At 61.3% G+C, this 18,330-nt stretch overlaps 2 protein-coding genes across 3 annotated transcripts in view; one reads left to right on the top strand and one right to left on the bottom strand.

Moving 5' to 3' along the window:
• PPP1R16A (protein phosphatase 1 regulatory subunit 16A) overlaps positions 1-6,510 on the bottom strand; it is a 57,958-nt gene extending 51,448 nt beyond the window's left edge. For both annotated transcript variants that reach the window (XR_016348668.1, XM_075919936.2), the window contains exon 1: positions 6,378-6,510. The gene's annotated coding sequence lies outside the window, so the exon portion shown is untranslated. The remainder of the gene's footprint in view (positions 1-6,377) is intronic.
• A 3,470-nt stretch (positions 6,511-9,980) lies between these two features.
• Positions 9,981-17,220, top strand: LOC142826897 (uncharacterized). Its single transcript, XM_075919935.2, has 3 exons — positions 9,981-10,276; positions 10,910-11,991; positions 16,182-17,220. Exons 1-3 carry the CDS (start codon positions 10,054-10,056, stop codon positions 16,662-16,664), a joined length of 1,788 nt encoding a protein of 595 aa, XP_075776050.2. The 5' UTR covers positions 9,981-10,053; the 3' UTR covers positions 16,665-17,220.
• Positions 17,221-18,330: the final 1,110 nt, after the last annotated feature.

Here is an 18,330-nt window from a genome sequence, read left to right as displayed (position 1 = left end):
TTCTGAAAATAGGATAGACACCAAGACGTGCTTCCTGGCAGCAAAGTGGATAAGAATTGCTTATGTAAAATGAATACGTAAAATCAATCATTGGATTTTGTTTCAATTGATTTAATCTTGTTTAAAATGAAACCTGAGTTTAAGACAAATCTGTTCAGACCTAAGCTGATTGTAAAGGTAGTTATAAATGTGGAAATGTTTTGATAAGAGGTTTGTGAAAACAAAACAGTTAAGGTTGCTTTGTTTAATAAAAATAAACCTGGCGTCCTGTTCTGTGAGTTCAATTAAATACCAGTTACCGCCCTAATGCGGATTGTCACAAATCATAAGCAAAAAGGTAATTATCTAATAAATAAGCCATATATCATTTGCCATTTTCTAATGTACCAAAGGTACACAATTAATAAGAAACGGAAAACATTAAGCTATATAATTGCTTTAATAAAAGTATGCCAAGTATTCCCATGTACGTAGCAAACCAATGTACTAAATTAATGAAAAGGCACCATTGAGTAAAAATACGTGTTAATGGCTATTAACCAGTGACAATGCACCTTTCTTTAGAAAGTAACTGAAGTCCAAATGGAAAAGTTAATTGTAATTGGTAAATTAAATCAAGCCTTTCCACTTGGGGAGTTAAAGCAACCCTGGACTCTAGACAGTAAAAGTCTCCTACGGCAAGCGATGGCACTGGCAGGCCCAAGCGACCTGGGCAAGGCAGAAGAGCACACGCTTTCGGAAAAGGTCTCCAGACAGAAAGAGGTCAGGATTCCGGGGCTCCCTAGACAGGACCAGTTTTCAGAACAAACTGATCTTCGCATTTTGCAGTCTACTCTGTCGCTTATTTCACATTTCCCGGAGAGCCGCCTATTGCAAGGACTGAGTGACAACAGGACAAGAGAGCTTACCACACTCGCCGATATATGCCTGTGAATCCCATTAGCACCACAATACTTAATAGTACTTAGCACTTCCATTGCTCTTTCCAGCCTCAAATGACCTTCCAGACATCAACTAATAGGCTCAGTGGGAGCAGCGTGCACAGGGAGAAGGGAAAGCAGGCGCACTGTAGTTTGGTACCATGTAACGAACCGTGCAACCCCTTAGCATGGACACGAGGGGCTTACTGGCCCAGAGGGGTTTCCACAACTAGATCTTATTTGTCTGTAGCAAAATGCAGGACAATGTAGCACTTTAAAGACTAACAAGATGGTTTATTAGGTGATGAGCTTTCGTGGGCCAGACCCACTTCCTCAGATCAAATAGTGGAAGAAAATAGTCACAACCATATTTGTCTGTGTAATTGCATCTACACCAGGAGGATGAACTAATTTGACCATAAACTTAAAAAAAAAATGGTCTGGTAACACTTACTACAGAGTGCCAAAAAACTGCGTGGACAAACCCTTCGTATTGCCTTGCACCGAGGAAAATCTTGTTCTCCAGTGTGTGCCATATACATATGACGTACTGCGTACTAAGCAAATTCAGGTTGTGCACCTCAGCCTGATAATCATATGGTTAAACATCAACAAGGCAACTGTCCTGGTTCAAAAACCAGAAAGATACACTCCCTGCCCTGAGAAACCGGAGCAGCAGCAGCAGTGGGGCAGAGAGACCAAGCCAGACAGGTTTGCATGGATCCCCACATGATAAAAGTATACAGCTAATGAATGGCTTAGAGACCATAGGTCAGAAACTCTGTTCTCCCCATCTTCTGCCACAGGGATTCTGTCACACTTTTCCTTTCTGCCCACCTATGCCACAATAACTGGTTTTCTCTTTTAAAAGCCAGGGCTGGCATGAGGGTAGCACGCAGGGTAAGTGTCTGGGCTCCAAGCAACAGGGGCCCCTACAAAGCTACATTGCTCAGGGCCCCAGGCTTAAGACCCATTTGATGGGGCGTCAGTTTTCTGCTGAAATAAAATACAGGACTATGCAGCACTTTAAAGACTAACAAGATGGTTTACTAGGTTTTCTGTTGTGAGCCTCAGCAAGTCTCTCACTGGCCATGTTTGGCAGACCCCCGCAGAAACCTGCTGGCTGGCCCCGAGGGAAACCAGTACCCCGGCAGAGAACGAGCGCTCCAACACAAGAACACAGGGCATCCAATTACGGTAAAAGATGGCACACTGACAAATCTGTTATATCATGGAATTAGACTGTGGAACTCATTGAGAAATTATATCATTGAAGCCAAGGAACTCACAAGGTTCAAAAAGACCAGACATTTAGGGTGTGTCTTAGTGTACACTTGCTTAGTAAACTGCTTGAAATAAGCTATGCAATTTGAGCTACGCAAATTGTGTAGCTTATTTCGACTTAATTTCAAAATAGCTTCTTTCAGAATTTGGCAGTATCTAAACAGTGCCAAATTTCAAAATAAACCATTCTTCCGAAACGTTCTTTAAACCTCGTGGAACACGGAATAGCAACTTCAGGATACCGGAAGTATCCCAAAATAGCGCCGCAGTGTAGAGGTACCCTTACTTATTGAATAGTTTAAAAAACAACAAATAGTCTAGTAGCACTTTAAAGACTAATAAAATGTCTTTAAAGTTCTACCAGACTATTTGATGTTTTTTAAGTTTTTCCTGTTACAGACTAACTCAGCTACCCCTCTGAAGTTATTGAATAGTGGTAAGTATTACTCTGGATATTCTTGTGAACAAGCATTTTGGAAGGTATATTAAACTTTCTTCAAGACTTAAACTAAGTTAAAAATCACCTAGAAAAGTTAGATGCCTGCAAGTCACCAGGGCCTGATGAAATGCATCCTAGAATACTCAAGGAGCTGATAGAGGAGGTATCGGAGCCTCTAGCTATCATCTTTGGAAAATCATGAGAGACAGGAGAGATTCCAGAAGACTGGAAAAGGGCAAATCTAGTGCCCATTTATAAAAAGGGAAATAAGAACAACCCAGGAAACTACAGACCAGCTAGTTTAACTTCTGTGCCAGGGAAGATAATGGAGCAAGTAATTAAGGAAATCATCGGTAAACACTTGGAAGGTGGCAAGATGATAGGGAATAGCCAGCATGGATTTGTAAAGAACAAATCATTTCAAACCAATCTGATAGCTTTCTTTGATAGGATAATGAGTCTTGTGGATAAGGGAGAAGTGGTGGATGTGATATACCTAGACTTTAGTAAGGCGTTTGATACGGTCTCGCATGATATTCTTATCAATAAAGTAGGCAAATACAACGTAGATGGGGCTACTATAAGGTGGGTGCATAACTGGCTGGATAACTGTACTCAGAGAGTAGTTATTAATGGTTCACAGTGTGATGCTGTTGCAAAAAAAAGCAAACGTGATTCTGGGATGCATTAACAGGTGTGTTGTGAGCAAGACATAAGAAGTCATTCTTCTGTTCTACTCTGCGCTGGTTAGGCCTCACCGCATTTCAAGAAAGATGTGGAGAAATGGGAGAGGGGCCACAGAAGAGCAACAAGAATGATGGTCTAGAGAACATGACCTATGAAGGAAGGCTGAAGAATTGGGTTTGTTTAGTTTAGAAAAGAGAAGATTGAGGGGGGACATGATAGCAGTTTTCAGGTATCTAAAAGGAGGAGGGAGAAAACTTGTTCATCTTGGCCTCTGAGGACAGAACAAGAAGCAACGGGCTTAAACTGCAGCAAGGGAGGTTTAGGTTGGACATTAGGAAAAAGTTCCTAACTGTCAGAGTAGTTAAACACTGGAATAATCTGCCCAGGGAGGTTGTGGAATCCCCATCTCTGGAGATATCTAAGGGTAGGTTAGATAAATGTCTATCGGGGATGGTCTAGACAGTACTGGGTCCTGCCGTGAGGGCAGGGGACTGGACTCGATGACCTCTCAAGGTCCCTTCCAGTCCTAGTATCCTATGGTTCTATGATTCTTAATCTCCAACTATTAGTGATTTGGATAAGACCTTCACAAGGAGCAGATTAATTCGTATCTTCTTGCTCTGGGATTTCTTAAACCTTCCTCTCTAGCATCTGGTGTTGGCCACTTTAAGAGACAAGATTCTGACCAGTGATCTGATCCAATCAAGGGATGTTAAATACTCGTTAATTGAATAGTCAAGTAACCTCATGAATTCTTATCAGTTACTCGATTATTCTATAGACCCTTGCAGTGCTTTGTTAAAAAAAAAAAAGTGCCAGTACTCCAGGGGAAAAGTTGTTGAACTCTGACTGGAGGTGCGGGTACTACATCTGGAAATGCCGGTACTGCGTCTGGAAGTGCCGGTACTGAGTACCTGGCAGTACCATCACAAAAACACTGGACCCCGAGGGTGGGGCCAGCAGGCAGTGCACTCCAGCCCCACACCTGAGGAGCCTCCTGCCACTCGGCGCTGCTGCCTCTATAATATTTAATATAATAGAGGCAGCAGTGCAGGGTGTCAGGCAGGAGCTGGTCTATGAGGGGAGGCAGTTGAAAAACCAGCTCCCCTCGCAGACCGGCTGCCTGTCACAGAGGCAGCAGCCCGGGATGACAGCAGCCCCTGTCCAGGGGTGGGGCTGAGCTCCTGAACACAGCACAAGCTGGACTGCCTGCCCACCTGGCTCCTAATACACTTTAAATGCAGAGCCACAGCGGGGGTAGGTCCCGGATCCAACGAGAAGCAGGACTGAGCTGGCCTACTGGCCAGCCTGCTAAAAAATTTACTGGCAAGAGGGGCTGGGAAACGTGTGTAGTTTATAGCATTAACCGATACGCTTTTGCTTATAGTTAATCGACTACACTGTTACATCTCTAATCCAGTCCATTCCACGGAAGCATCAGCAGTGGGGCAGGGAGGGAACCGGCCATTAGAGTCCCCTCTGAATCATAGCAATTAACTGGATTGGACTAGAAAAACATGGCTGCGGGCCTTTCATTCTGATCAGGAAAGGAAAGGGTGCTGGTTAGAAGGTGCAAGAAAAATACCGCAAAAGGCACTGAAATGACACACAAGTGTTGGAGCTCCAAGAGAACAGGAAGGGCAGAGTGAAATTAGACACTGCGACCACACTTGCTAACGCAAGCGGAGTGAAGTACCTGGACGAAAGAACAAAGCTGAGAAAATCAATGGCTGACCAAGTTCCGTGTCTCTCTTACATGTTGCATGTCCATCCCTTTCTGTAGGACATTCGATTAGACTGTAGGCAAGGACCTCATTTACATGTTTACACGGCACCCCGCACAATGGGGCCCTGATCCAGACTGGGGCCACAGGAACATAAACCTGAACTAACACGTGAATAGCCATCATCCCCCACCCACATTCTCATTTGCACAACAGGTCTCTGCTCCAGCTGAAGTTTCACCAGCTGGGCAAAACCCCTCTCAAATTCCTGATATGGGAAAGCGGGGAAGGGAAATAGTCTGCCACCTTCACAGCCCCTATGAATTCTCTTCTGCGCTCACTTGGCTCAAGACCAACTGGGCTCCCCCACTACCCCCCGAAGTGTCAGCAGACAGCGAAACGAGGGAAACAACAGAGCCCCCAGGGTTCCCAACGTCACTTAAAAACATCGGTAACAGTGTCCCCGCCCCCGCCACACGGGACACCTGCCCAGCCCATAGGTTGTCCCAGCCCCCCATCACAGAACCTCTAATCCCACCCCCCCACTGCCTCCCCCAGGGCCCTCAGTCCCCCCCACAGCCCCCCCATCACAGAACCCCCAATTCCACCCAATCCCCCACTGCGCCCACCAGGGCCCTCAGTCCCCCCCACAGCCCCCCATCACAGAATCCCCAATCCCACCCCCCCACCAGGGCTCTCAGTCCCCCCCACAGCCCCCCATCACAGAACCCCCAATCCCACCCCCCCCACTGCCCCCACCAGGGCCCTCAGTCCCCCCCACAGCCCCCCATCACAGAACCCCCAATCCCACCCCCCCACCCCCCCACCAGGGCTCTCAGTCCCCCCCACAGCCCCCCATCACAGAACCCCCAATCCCACCCCCCCACTGCCCCCACCAGGGCTCTCAGTCCCCCCCACACCCCCCATCACAGAACCCCCAATCCCACCCCCCCCCCCCCACCAGGGCTCTCAGTCCCCCCCACAGCCCCCCATCACAGAACCCCCAATCCCACCCCCCCACTGCCCCCACCAGGCCCCTCAGTCCCCCATCACAGAACCCCCAATCCCACCCCCCACCTTGGCTCTCACTCCCCCCCACAACCCCCATCACAGAACCCCCAATCCCACCCCCCCACTGCCCCCACCAGGGCCCTCAGTCCCCCCCACAGCCCCCCCATCACAGAACCCCCAATTCCACCCAATCCCCCACTGCGCCCCACCAGGGCCCTCAGTCCCCCCCACACAGAACCACCCCCCCACCAGGGCCCAGTCCCCCCCACAGCGCCCGTATCACGTGACCCCTCCGCAGCCGGCCGCGCTCACCCGCCGTCGGCAGGAGCCGGGCCGCTCTCCGGCTCTGTCCCGCAAGGGCGGGTCCCCACGGCGCCTCGCCATAGCAACCAGCCACACTTCCGCTAGGGGCGGCGCTCCCGCCGGAAATGGCCGGCTCGGCGCGGCCGCCGGCGCGAGCGAGCTGGGGTGGGCGGGGCCAATGGGGCGGGGCCTGAGAGGCAATGGGACCCGCATGCCCCGGGATCCTGGCCAGGGCCCCTCCCCCCGCGAGGGCGTGGCCGGTCCCTAGCTCCGCCCATCTGGGCCCCTCCCCCCGCGAGGGCCTGGCCGGTCCCTAGCTCCGCCCAGCTGGGCCCCTCCCCCCGCGATGGCCTGGCCGGTCCCTAGCTCCGCCCAGCTGGGCCCCTCCCCCCGCGAGGGCCTGGCCGGTCCCTAGCTCCGCCCAGCTGGGCCCCTCCCCCCGCGAGGGCCTGGCCGGTCCCTAGCTCCGCCCAGCTGGGCCCCTCCCCCCCCGCGAGGGCGTGGCCGGTCCCTAGCTCCGCCCATCTGGGCCCCTCCCCCCGCGAGGGCCTGGCCGGTCCCTAGCTCCGCCCAGCTGGGCCCCTCCCCCCGCGAGGGCCTGGCCGGTCCCTAGCTCCGCCCAGCTGGGCCCCTCCCCCCCGCGAGGGCCTGGCCGGTCCCTAGCTCCGCCCAGCTGGGCCCCTCCCCCCCGCGAGGGCGTGGCCGGTCCCTAGCTCCGCCCAGCTGGGCCCCTCCCCCCGCGATGGCCTGGCCAGTCCCTCTCTCCGCCCAGCTGGGCCCCTCCCCCCTTGGGCCCTGCTGTCCAGCGGGCTGCTCCAGGCTGCCCAGGCCGGTCTCCCCCCAGCTCAGGCTGTGCCCGCAGTGCCAATGCCGCCTGCCTCCCTGGAAGGTCCCTTCCCCCCATCCTGACACTTGGGACCAAGCCCTAGCGCAATAGGAGCCCCAGAGGAGGAGGGGGCTGGCGGGGGCGGGGGCTAGTCCCACCCCACAGGCAGCTGAGCGATCGGCCCAGCAGATGGGCTGGTAGAAGATGCTAATTGCCGTAGCCATTAGGAAGATCGCTCCCCACTCTCCCCCGATGAGCCATTGACTCAGCGAGCTGGTCCCTCCCGCCCTCTCACCCCACCGTCCGCACTAAATCTGATCTGTCAGGTTAATAACGGGTTCACTTTTCCATTGTATCCTTTGGTATACGTGGTCCTGCCAATTCTCGTCCAGAATTTGATCTGAGGAAGTGGGGCTGGCCCACGAAAGCTCATCCCCTAATAAACCATCTTGTTAGTCTCTAAAGTGCTGCCCAGTTTCTCCTTTTGTTTTATCGACATGTTTCCTTAGTCAAAGTGCTACCAGACCATTCGCTGCTTTTTCTGCCACAGACTCACTCGGTTGCCCCCTCAAATTCCTTTCGCAGGCAGCTGCATTTGAAGGGAACCTCCTGGATCCTAGCCCAAGTCACCAGACCTCCTCCCCCATCCCAGCCCCTCAGTGCCATGACATTTCCACCCTGTCCCTTGGTGGCTTCCCTCTGCGGCTGCCTGGAGGGTGAAGGGTTTCCCTGCCGCGCAGGAGCTACGCTCGCCGGCCTTAGGGCTGGCGGCTGCTGTGTCTCTATCCTTTGCTTCGGACAGCTGCCCTAGCCTAGCCAGTCTCCCTGAGCGCTGTATGCTCTAGCCAAGAGATTTCTAAAGGCGGGGTCCCCGACAGCAGGGTATGACTGCTGGCTCCTGACCCATATTCTACCCCCCCACCCCACTGGGGCTACATAACGCTGCTCCCTGCAGCATTCCTGGGCTCACACAGGGGCTGTCTCTTGACTGGCCAGTTTTTCTGGAAAATCAGCCGCTTTTCCGGAAAAACTTGCCAGCTGTCTACACTGGCCGCTTGAATTTCCGCAAAATCACTGACTTCCTACGGTAAGAAATCAGTGCTTCTTGTGGAAATACTATGCTGCTCCCATTCGGGCAAAAGTCCCTTTTGCGCAAAACTTTTGCGCAAAAGGGCCAGTGTAGACAGCTCAGATTTGTTTTCTGCAAAAAAGCCCCGATTGTGAAAATGGCGATCGGGGCTTTTTTGCGGAAAAGCGCGTCTAGATTGGCCACGGACGCTTTTCTACAAAAAGTGCTTTTGCGGAAAAGTGTCCGTGCCAATCTAGACGCTCTGTTCCAAAAATGCTTTTAACGGAAAACTTTTCTGTTAAAAGCATTTCCGGAAAATCATGCCAGTGTAGACATAGCCAGGGAGTAGCTCTCCAGCAGGCTGGCAGGCCATGGGGACCGGTGGCCCAAAGCGCAGGTAGCCAGCCACAGACACGCAGCAGAGAAGGACAAGCAGGAACAGCTCTAGAGCTGGACAGAAAAAGGAGAAGAGGCATGGGGGGGGGACCCCAAAAGCAGAGGGGAAAGGAGACAAGAAGGGAAAGGGCAGCAAGGAAAAGCCGGGAGAGGCAGCGGCGGGCCAGGCGGGGAAGGCTGAGGCAGGCCGGGAAGGGCCAGGGGAGCTGATGCGGCTGCCCGAGTTCACCCGTTCATTTCCTGCCAGTGTCCCCGAGCCGGGCTTTGTGAAAGCCGTTCCCAAGCACGCTGGCCGGCCCAGCGCCCCGAGGCCGCACCGGTGTCTCACTGCAGCCAGGGTTAGCAGCACATCTCCCTAGGACACGGGGTGCCAGGGAGCAGGCCTGGGCCTCGCCGCACAGCAGGCCAGAAGAACATCGAGGGTCCCCGAGCCGTGCCAGGGCTTCCGAGGCAGCTCCCGATTGTAGCTGTGAAGAAGGCACTAGGATCCGTGCAAATTCACCAGGGAAAGCGCCCCCTTCTGGGCGACCTCGCTGATGCCTGCAGCCTGGCACCCTCCTTCTGTCCTGGGGCTTTGGAGTTGGCCTTGACAGCAAGGCAGCCTCCCCTCCCGGGTCATGCACCCCTCGATCTGTGCTGGGGCTTGGGTGGGCCCTGACGGCAAGGCGAGGCAGCCTCCCCCCACCCCGTCCTGCAGCCCTGGCTCCTGATGGGGGTGGGGCACCGTCCCCGGGGGTGGCACGCAGGCCATTTCCAGAGAGAGAATGAGCTGGCGTTGCAGCCGGGATGGGCAAGCATTTTTCAAGAGGAGCCACTTCGCAAATTGTTGCAGTGGCCCCAGGCCGCCCTGGAAGGGGCAGGGCCTCAGACAGAAAGGGCGGAGCCAGGACACTTCTCATGCTCCCCCATCCCCAGGTCTCGATTGGCCGGGGGGGGGGAGTGGCAAGGCAGCTGCAGGCCGGGTGAGTCCGGCCCCTGGAAGCTGTCTTGCCCACCCCTGCCCTACCGCCTAAGCTGAGCGCCAGCTGGCTTTTAGCCCAAGCTGTAGCGCCTCCTGCCCTGAGCTCCGGAGGTGCCCGGTTCGGGCCCGCCTGTCGGCGCTTCGCAGGCTCAGGACAGCAGCCCCCGCGGCTTCCCCAGGGGGTCTCCCCTTCCAGCCTGACGCCGCGAAGCCTTCGGGAGCCAACTCTCCACGGTGCCGAAGGCTCCCGGCTCCTTTAGGCAGCGCAGCTGGCGTTCAGCCCCCAGCATGCTTTGCAGGCTGAGTCTCGCAGGGGCGTTCTGCTGACATCACAATGGGGAGACTTCACGGCCCCTGGAGCTGGGTCCAGAGACATCCCCCCAGCACAGGCTCCAGGCTCCGCCTTTCCCCACGGCCTGCCGGAGCCCCGGCCATGGCCCAGGCAGGGCCAGCGTGGGGCACAGCCCCCCACGCCTGCGGGAAAGGAGGGCCCTGTGGCAGAATAGACCGAGCCGGGCTCCTCCCTTCCTGCGAGGATGAAGCGGACGACTGGGAGACCGACCCGGACTATATAAACGATGCCCCAGGGAGAGGCTGTTGGTGGGGGGATGGCCAGGGAGCCGGCTCCCAGATCTCAACCGCCTCCATCATCTCCGGTGAGGCCCAGAGAGCGCTGGGGAGAGCCCGTGGCTGCTGCCGCGAGGGGCGTGTGGGCGGCCGGCCCCTAGAGCCCTGCCAATCCGCCGACCGCGGCTTCACACGTGGAATCGCGCGGGTCAGTTTTACACACTGTATCCGCGCTGGGTCTTCCGCCAGCACCGAACCCACAGGCCTGCCCCCCTCTCCTGCCTGTCGCCCTGCTGCTGCCGCCCTTGGGGGGGCAGGATCCGGGGCAGACGGGGGTGCCTGGGGCAGGAAGTGATACTGACCACCAGCCAGTGCCCTGGCTGTAGAGGGGCTGCCGCGAGCCTAAGGAGACCCATTGACCCCTCTCCACTCGCTGGCAGCCCGACAGATTTCCAGTGGGGACAGCCGGCAAGTGGGGGCCCAACCCAGGGGAAACCTTTGGTCCTGCGTCTCACACACACGCGCGCTCTCTCTGCACAAGCAGCGAAGGCGCGTCCTGCCACTTGCCGGGGGCTCAGGCCCATGTGTGACCCTGGGCAAGCGGCGCGTGTCAGAGCCCGGTGCCTCGGTTTCCCCTGCCAGGGAAGGTGCTAGAGGTGGGTGGTGGGGAATCAGCCGGCTGCTTGTTGCGAATTGCTCTTTCCTTTCTGGGGCTGTTTCAGATCTGTCCAACTCCATCCGGGGCTGTGAGCTGAACTGGCCTGGTATGGGGAAGCCAGGCGCGCCTCCTGCCCTCGCCTACGAGAACGGGGAGCTCCGGCACCCGCCCTTGGCTGCGGACAGCCCTCGCGAGGCACTCCCACGGCGCCCAGGGCCGGGCCGCAGGGCCCCCCCGCAGCAGCCGTACTCCAGCGTCTACCTGCACTCCTCGGCGGGCACGGGCATCGAGCGGGGCTCCGTGTTCGAGTGCAACGCCGCCGAGACGCTCGACACCTTCTTCTACGAGAAGCTCAAGGCCTGCGAAGAGGCCCCCCCAGCGCCCGGCCCCGCCCGCCCGGACTCCGGCTCCTACGAGAACGAGGAGCCAGGCCCGGAGGCCGCCGCAAGCAGCGAGGGGCCGACGGGGCACCAGGGAGGGGCCCCGCAGGACCGGGGCAGGAGGCACAGACGGAGTCACCCCGCACAGAGGGGCAGGGAAGTTCTCCAGCAGCTGCCCAGACCGGGCGATGTTCCCAGCCCCTCAGCCTGCACTCGGAGCCTGGGGCTGGGCCAGCCTGGGGCCGGGCCCGTCGCAGGGCTGGGGTGCAGCTCACCCTGCCTGGACGCCGGGGGGCCGCCCCAGATCCTGCCCCGCTGCGTAATCGCTCATCTGCAGAGCTGCATGGCCTGCCAGCAGTTCAACCAGAGTCAGCAGGCCTGGCCTGGGGAGAGAGCCACCTACGAGAACAGCTGGGGCCCGCGGGAGGAGGAGGGCGCCCCTCGCCGGAGGGCCCGCTCAGCGCTGTCCTCCCACAGGCAGCTCCACCAGAGGCTCTGCCAGGTCCAGAAATGGCTGGAGCAATCCGCCCCCCAGGAGCCTTTGCTTTGCCCGGGGCCAGAGCCCCTGAGGGCCCCCAGCCCGGCTGCCCCCAGCTGGTCCTACCCCTGCGACAGCTACAGGACCTTGGACGGGAAAGAGGAGGGGGCCTGGAGAAGGCGGGAGGGGGACGGGGACCTGAGGAGCCGCAAGCAGCCGGCGGAGCCCCAAGCAGCCCACGGCGGCAGGAGGGGGAAGTCGGACGCAGGAAACGCCACGCACCACCAGGTACGGCCGGGGGGCTGGCCCGTGCGCGGGGGGTGGCTCTGATCTGCAGCCGTGGGACAGCCCATGCGGCAGGGCGGGGCGCTAGCCCTGGGGCCAGCCCCTCGCCCCTGGGGATCAATCCAGCCCAGGCGCTGCGGTGACCAGCCACCTCCATCAGCCTTGGTTCCCCTCCCAAAAGCCCCAGCAGGGTTAGGGGAGGGCTCGTCTGGCAGCCACAGGGGGACCGACCGGGAGCCTGGACCGGGGGCACGTGGCCGACCGGGAGCCGGCTGGCGTGTCCCCGTGTCATAGACACGGCTCTGCCCAGCAGTGCCCGGGGCAGGTGGAGCAGGAGGCAGCCCTGGCTCCCCATTTATTGCCCATCCGAGGGCACCTACTCCCGCACTGGGGCCGTAGGGAGCCACCCTTGACAGCCAGGGGGGCAAGTGGCACCGGCTTGGGCAGGACCCACGGCTTGGGGGGAGCCCCACGACCAGGGATTGGGGCTCGCACTGGGGGAGGGGTCAGGCATTTGCCTCTCTAGAGTGACCCTTTGGGAGCCGGCGTCCCAGCGGAGCTGCCAGGTCTCTGCCCCGGGCTTGGGGCAAGGGCGCGTCAGTCCAGTGGCAAGGGGTCGCCCGCGGGCACAGGCCTGCAAAGGCCCAGCTTGCCCAGAGCACTGGGCACGTGAGACAGGCTCCGGGGCTGACGGCCTACTGGGTTGTCCTGCTAGGGCGGGATCCAGATGGAAACCCCAGCAGAGGGACCATGGTCTGTCCTGGTCGGGGGGCGGGGACGGAGGGACGCCAGTGGAGATGGACCATGGTCTGTCCTGGTCGGGGGGCGGGGACGGGGGGACGCCAGTGGAGATGGACCATGGTCTGTCCTGGTCGGGGGGACGGGGACGGGGGGACGCCAGCGGAGATGGACCATGGTCTGTCCTGGTCGGGGGGCGGGGACGGAGGGACGCCAGTGGAGATGGACCATGGCCTGTCCTGGCCCACGGGGGGGGACGCCAGTGGAGATGGACCATGGTCTGTCCTGGTCGGGGGGGGCGGGGACGGGGGGACGCCAGCAGAGATGGACCATGGTCTGTCCTGGTCCCAGGGGGGGGACGCCAGTGGAGATGGACCATGGTCTGTCCTGGTCCCGGGGGGGGGACGCCAGTGGAGATGGACCATGGTCTGTCCTGGTCCCGGGGGGGGGACGCCAGTGGAGATGGACCATGGTCTGTCCTGGTCCCGGGGGGGGGACGCCAGTGGAGATGGACCATGGTCTGTCCTGGTCCCGGGGGGGGGACGCCAGTGGAGATGGACCATGGTCTGTCCTGGCCCACGGGGGGGACGCCAGTGGAGATGGACCATGGTCTGTCCTGGCCCACGGGGGGGGACGCCAGTGGAGATGGACCATGGTCTGTCCTGGTCGGGGGGGGCGGGGACGGGGGGACGCCAGCAGAGATGGACCATGGTCTGTCCTGGTCCCAGGGGGGGGACGCCAGTGGAGATGGACCATGGTCTGTCCTGGCCCACGGGGGGGGACGCCAGTGGAGATGGGCCATGGTCTGTCCTGGCCCACGGGGGGGACGCCAGTGGAGATGGACCATGGTCTGTCCTGGCCCACGGGGGGGACGCCAGTGGAGATGGACCATGGTCTGTCCTGGTCCCGGGGGGGGACGCCAGTGGAGATGGACCATGGTCTGTCCTGGTCCCGGGGGGGGGACGCCAGTGGAGATGGACCATGGTCTGTCCTGGTCCCGGGGGGGGGACGCCAGTGGAGATGGACCATGGTCTGTCCTGGCCCACGGGGGGGACGCCAGTGGAGATGGACCATGGTCTGTCCTGGTCCCGGGGGGGGGACGCCAGTGGAGATGGACCATGGTCTGTCCTGGTCCCGGGGGGGGGACGCCAGTGGAGATGGACCATGGTCTGTCCTGGCCCACGGGGGGGACGCCAGTGGAGATGGACCATGGTCTGTCCTGGCCCACGGGGGGGGACGCCAGTGGAGATGGACCATGGTCTGTCCTGGCCCACGGGGGGGACGCCAGTGGAGATGGACCATGGTCTGTCCTGGTCCCGGGGGGGGACGCCAGTGGAGATGGGCCATGGTCTGTCCTGGTCCCGGGGGGGGACGCCAGTGGAGATGGGCCATGGTCTGTCCTGGTCCCGGGGGGGGACGCCAGTGGAGATGGACCATGGTCTGTCCTGGTCCCGGGGGGGGGACGCCAGTGGAGATGGGCCATGGTCTGTCCTGGTCCCGGGGGGGGGACGCCAGTGGAGATGGACCATGGTCTGTCCTGGTCCCGGGGGGGGACGCCAGTGGAGATGGGCCATGGTCTGTCCTGGTCCCGGGGGGGGGGGGACGCCAGTGGAGATGGACCATGGTCTGTCCTGGTCCCGGGGGGGGACGCCAGTGGAGATGGGCCATGGTCTGTCCTGGTCCCGGGGGGGGACGCCAGTGGAGATGGGCCATGGTCTGTCCTGGTCGGGGGGCGGGGACGGGGGGACGCCAGTGGAGATGGACCATGGTCTGTCCTGGTCCCGGGGGGGGGACGCCAGTGGAGACGGACCATGGTCTGTCCTGGCCCACGGGGGGGGGGGACGCCAGTGGAGACGGACCATGGTCTGTCCTGGTCCTGGGGGGGGGACGCCAGTGGAGATGGACCATGGTCTGTCCTGGCCCACGGGGGGGGGGACGCCAGTGGAGACGGACCATGGTCTGTCCTGGTCCTGGGGGGGGGACGCCAGTGGAGATGGGCCATGGTCTGTCATGGTCCCGGGGGGGGGGGACGCCAGTGGAGATGGGCCATGGTCTGTCCTGGTCCCGGGGGGGGGGGGACGCCAGTGGAGATGGGCCATGGTCTGTCCTGGTCCCGGGGGGGGGGACGCCAGTGGAGATGGGCCATGGTCTGTCCTGGTCCCGGGGGGGGACGCCAGTGGAGATGGACCATGGTCTGTCCTGGTCCCGGGGGGGGGACGCCAGTGGAGATGGACCATGGTCTGTCCTGGTCCCGGGTGGGGGGGGGGATGCCAGTGGAGACGGACCATGGTCTGTCCTGGTCCCGGGGGGGGGGGGACGCCAGCGGAGATGGGCCATGGTCTGTCCTGGCCCTGGGGGGGGGGACGCCAGTGGAGATGGACCATGGTCTGTCCTGGCCCTGGGGGGGGGACGCCAGTGGAGATGGACCATGGTCTGTCCTGGCCCTGGGGGGGGGGGACGCCAGCGGAGATGGACCATGGTCTGTCCTGGCCCTGGGGGGGGGGACGCCAGCGGAGATGGGCCATGGTCTGTCCTGGTCCCGGGGGGGGGGGGACGCCAGCGGAGATGGACCATGGTCTGTCCTGGCCCTGGGGGGGGGGACGCCAGTGGAGATGGACCATGGTCTGTCCTGGCCCTGGGGGGGGACGCCAGCGGAGATGGGCCATGGTCTGTCCTGGCCCTGGGGGGGGGGGACGCCAGCGGAGATGGGCCATGGTCTGTCCTGGCCCTGGGGGGGGGGACGCCAGCGGAGATGGGCCATGGTCTGTCCTGGCCCTGGGGGGGGGGACGCCAGCGGAGATGGACCATGGTCTGTCCTGGTCCCGGGGGGGGACGCCAGTGGAGATGGACCATGGTCTGTCCTGGTCCCGGGGGGGGGGACGCCAGTGGAGATGGACCATGGTCTGTCCTGGTCCCGGGGGGGGGGACGCCAGTGGAGATGGACCATGGTCTGTCCTGGTCCCGGGGGGGGGACGCCAGTGGAGATGGACCATGGTCTGTCCTGGCCCTGGGGGGGGGACGCCAGCGGAGATGGGCCATGGTCTGTCCTGGTCCCGGGGGGGGGGGACGCCAGTGGAGATGGACCATGGTCTGTCCTGGTCCCGGGGGGGGGGACGCCAGTGGAGATGGACCATGGTCTGTCCTGGTCCCGGGGGGGGGACGCCAGTGGAGATGGACCATGGTCTGTCCTGGCCCTGGGGGGGGGACGCCAGCGGAGATGGGCCATGGTCTGTCCTGGCCCTGGGGGGGGGGACGCCAGTGGAGATGGACCATGGTCTGTCCTGGTCCCGGGGGGGGGGACGCCAGTGGAGATGGGCCATTGGTTGGTTCCGTCATGGTGAAGAGGCTGTTGCTGGCGGCTGGACTGACTCCCCCCCGCCTGGCGCCCGGGGCTCAGAGCTCGGCGCTGCCCACTCACGGCGCTGCCTGCCCCGTCTCTCTGCCTTGGCCACCAGGAGCCGAGCGCGGCGACCGTCCCGCGGGGCGTCTGCTCCTGCCTCTTCTGCGAGCCCCAGCAAGGCAGCCCCGGCGCAGCCCCAGGCCGGCGGAGAGGGGCCCACGCCCGCACAGCCCAGCCCGGTGCCGCGGCCCAGCTGCAGGCCGAGAGCCGCGTGCAGAGGATAGTGGAGGCCTTCGAGAGACGGTCCCGCCGGGAGGCCAAGAGAGCCGTCCAGGAGCAGCTGTTGCAGGCAGCCCGGCAGAGGGAGCTGGACGCACGAGCCAGGGCGGGGGCCACAAAGGGGCACCGGGGGGCCCGGGCTCGGCAGCCTCAGAGCGGTTCCAGGCCACCCCGCTCGCTCTCCGGGGAGCGCTGGCGAGAGGCCCCCCGGCCAGAGGCTCTGACCAAGGGGAGGCCCCAGGGCTCCCGGCAGAAGGGAGACGTCACCAAGAAGAAGAAGAGGCCAAGCTCTGTGGAGAAACTCAGCGGCCATCGCTAGCCCTGTGACCTGCGGGGGAGCAGGCGGCCCCAGGCCCGAGGGGACGAGCAGGGCCGACATGTGGGGCGCCTGGACGGGCAAAGGCAGGCTGAGCCGGGCTGCAGGGCCCATGGTGCCCACGGACCCTCTGCCCGAGCAACCGGGGAGAAGGGGGCACCAGCCGGGGGCGGGGAGCAGCTCAGAGCGCCCGGAGCTTGAGAGACCACGGCCCCCGGGCGGGCGGGGCTGCAGAGAACACCCACGTCTGGGGCGACCGGGCCACGGGCTGCCCCAGGAATGCCAGGCCGTGCCAGGCAGGGCAGTGTGTGTGCAGCAGCCGGCTGGCCTCCTTGCCATGCCCCCGGGGGCTTTCTGAGGTCCCCCCACGGGTGGCAGCCCCTGGGGCCAAAGGGGAGGTTCCACGGAGCAAGGGGAGCCCGGCACAGGGCCGGGACCAATACACTGTTGCACCACTAGAGGTCGCCCTGTGTCTCCTTCTGGAGGCTGGGCGGGGGAACCAGCAAGGAGCAAAGCCCCCGGCTCTGTCCCCCCCCACCGAGCTCAGGGACCCCCCCAGCCATGGACACGACAGGCAGAGTCCCCAACACCCGGCCACCCTGCACACAGGCGGACAGCTCCGCCCCCTGCAGCGAGAGGGGCACCACGCGCAGACAGACAGACAGACAGACAGACACCTGGCTCCGCCCCCTGCAGCGAGAGGGGCACCACGCACAGACAGACAGACAGACAGACACCCAGCTCAGCCCCTGCAGCGAGAGGGGCACCACGCACAGACAGACAGACAGACAGACAGACACCCAGCTCAGCCCCTGCAGCGAGAGGGGCACCACACGCAGACAGACAGACAGACAGACACCTGGCTCCGCCCCCTGCAGCGAGAGGGGCACCACGCACAGACAGACAGACAGACAGACACCCAGCTCAGCCCCTGCAGCGAGAGGGGCACCACGCACAGACAGACAGACAGACAGACAGACACCCAGCTCAGCCCCTGCAGCGAGAGGGGCACCACACGCAGACAGACAGACAGACAGACACCCAGCTCAGCCCCTGCAGCGAGAGGGGCACCACGCACAGACAGACAGACAGACAGACACCTGGCTCACCCCCTGCAGCGAGACAGGCACCACGCGCAGACAGACAGACAGACAGACACCCAGCTCAGCCCCTGCAGCGAGAGGGGCACCACGCGCAGACAGACAGACAGACAGACACCCAGCTCAGCCCCTGCAGCGAGACAGGCACCACGCACAGACAGACAGACAGACAGACACCCAGCTCAGCCCCTGCAGCGAGAGGGGCACCACGCGCAGACAGACAGACAGACACCTGGCTCACCCCCTGCAGCGAGACAGGCACCACGCGCAGACAGACAGACAGACAGACACCCAGCTCAGCCCCCTGCAGCGAGAGGGGCACCACGCACAGACAGACAGACAGACACCCGGCTCACCCCCTGCAGCGAGACAGGCACCACGCGCAGACAGACAGACAGACAGACACCCAGCTCAGCCCCCTGCAGCGAGAGGGGCACCACGCACAGACAGACAGACAGACACCCGGCTCACCCCCTGCAGCGAGACAGGCACCACGCACAGACAGACAGACAGACACCTGGCTTAGCCCCTGCAGCGAGAGGGGCACCACGCACAGACAGACAGACAGA

This window comes from Pelodiscus sinensis, chromosome 2 (genome assembly GCF_052426305.1).
Source record: "Pelodiscus sinensis isolate ZL-2025 chromosome 2, ASM5242630v1, whole genome shotgun sequence".
In the NCBI taxonomy this organism is placed as follows: Eukaryota; Metazoa; Chordata; order Testudines; family Trionychidae; genus Pelodiscus; species Pelodiscus sinensis.
Note: the sequence above shows the minus strand (reverse complement) of the source record. Positions and strands in the feature narration are given on the sequence as shown.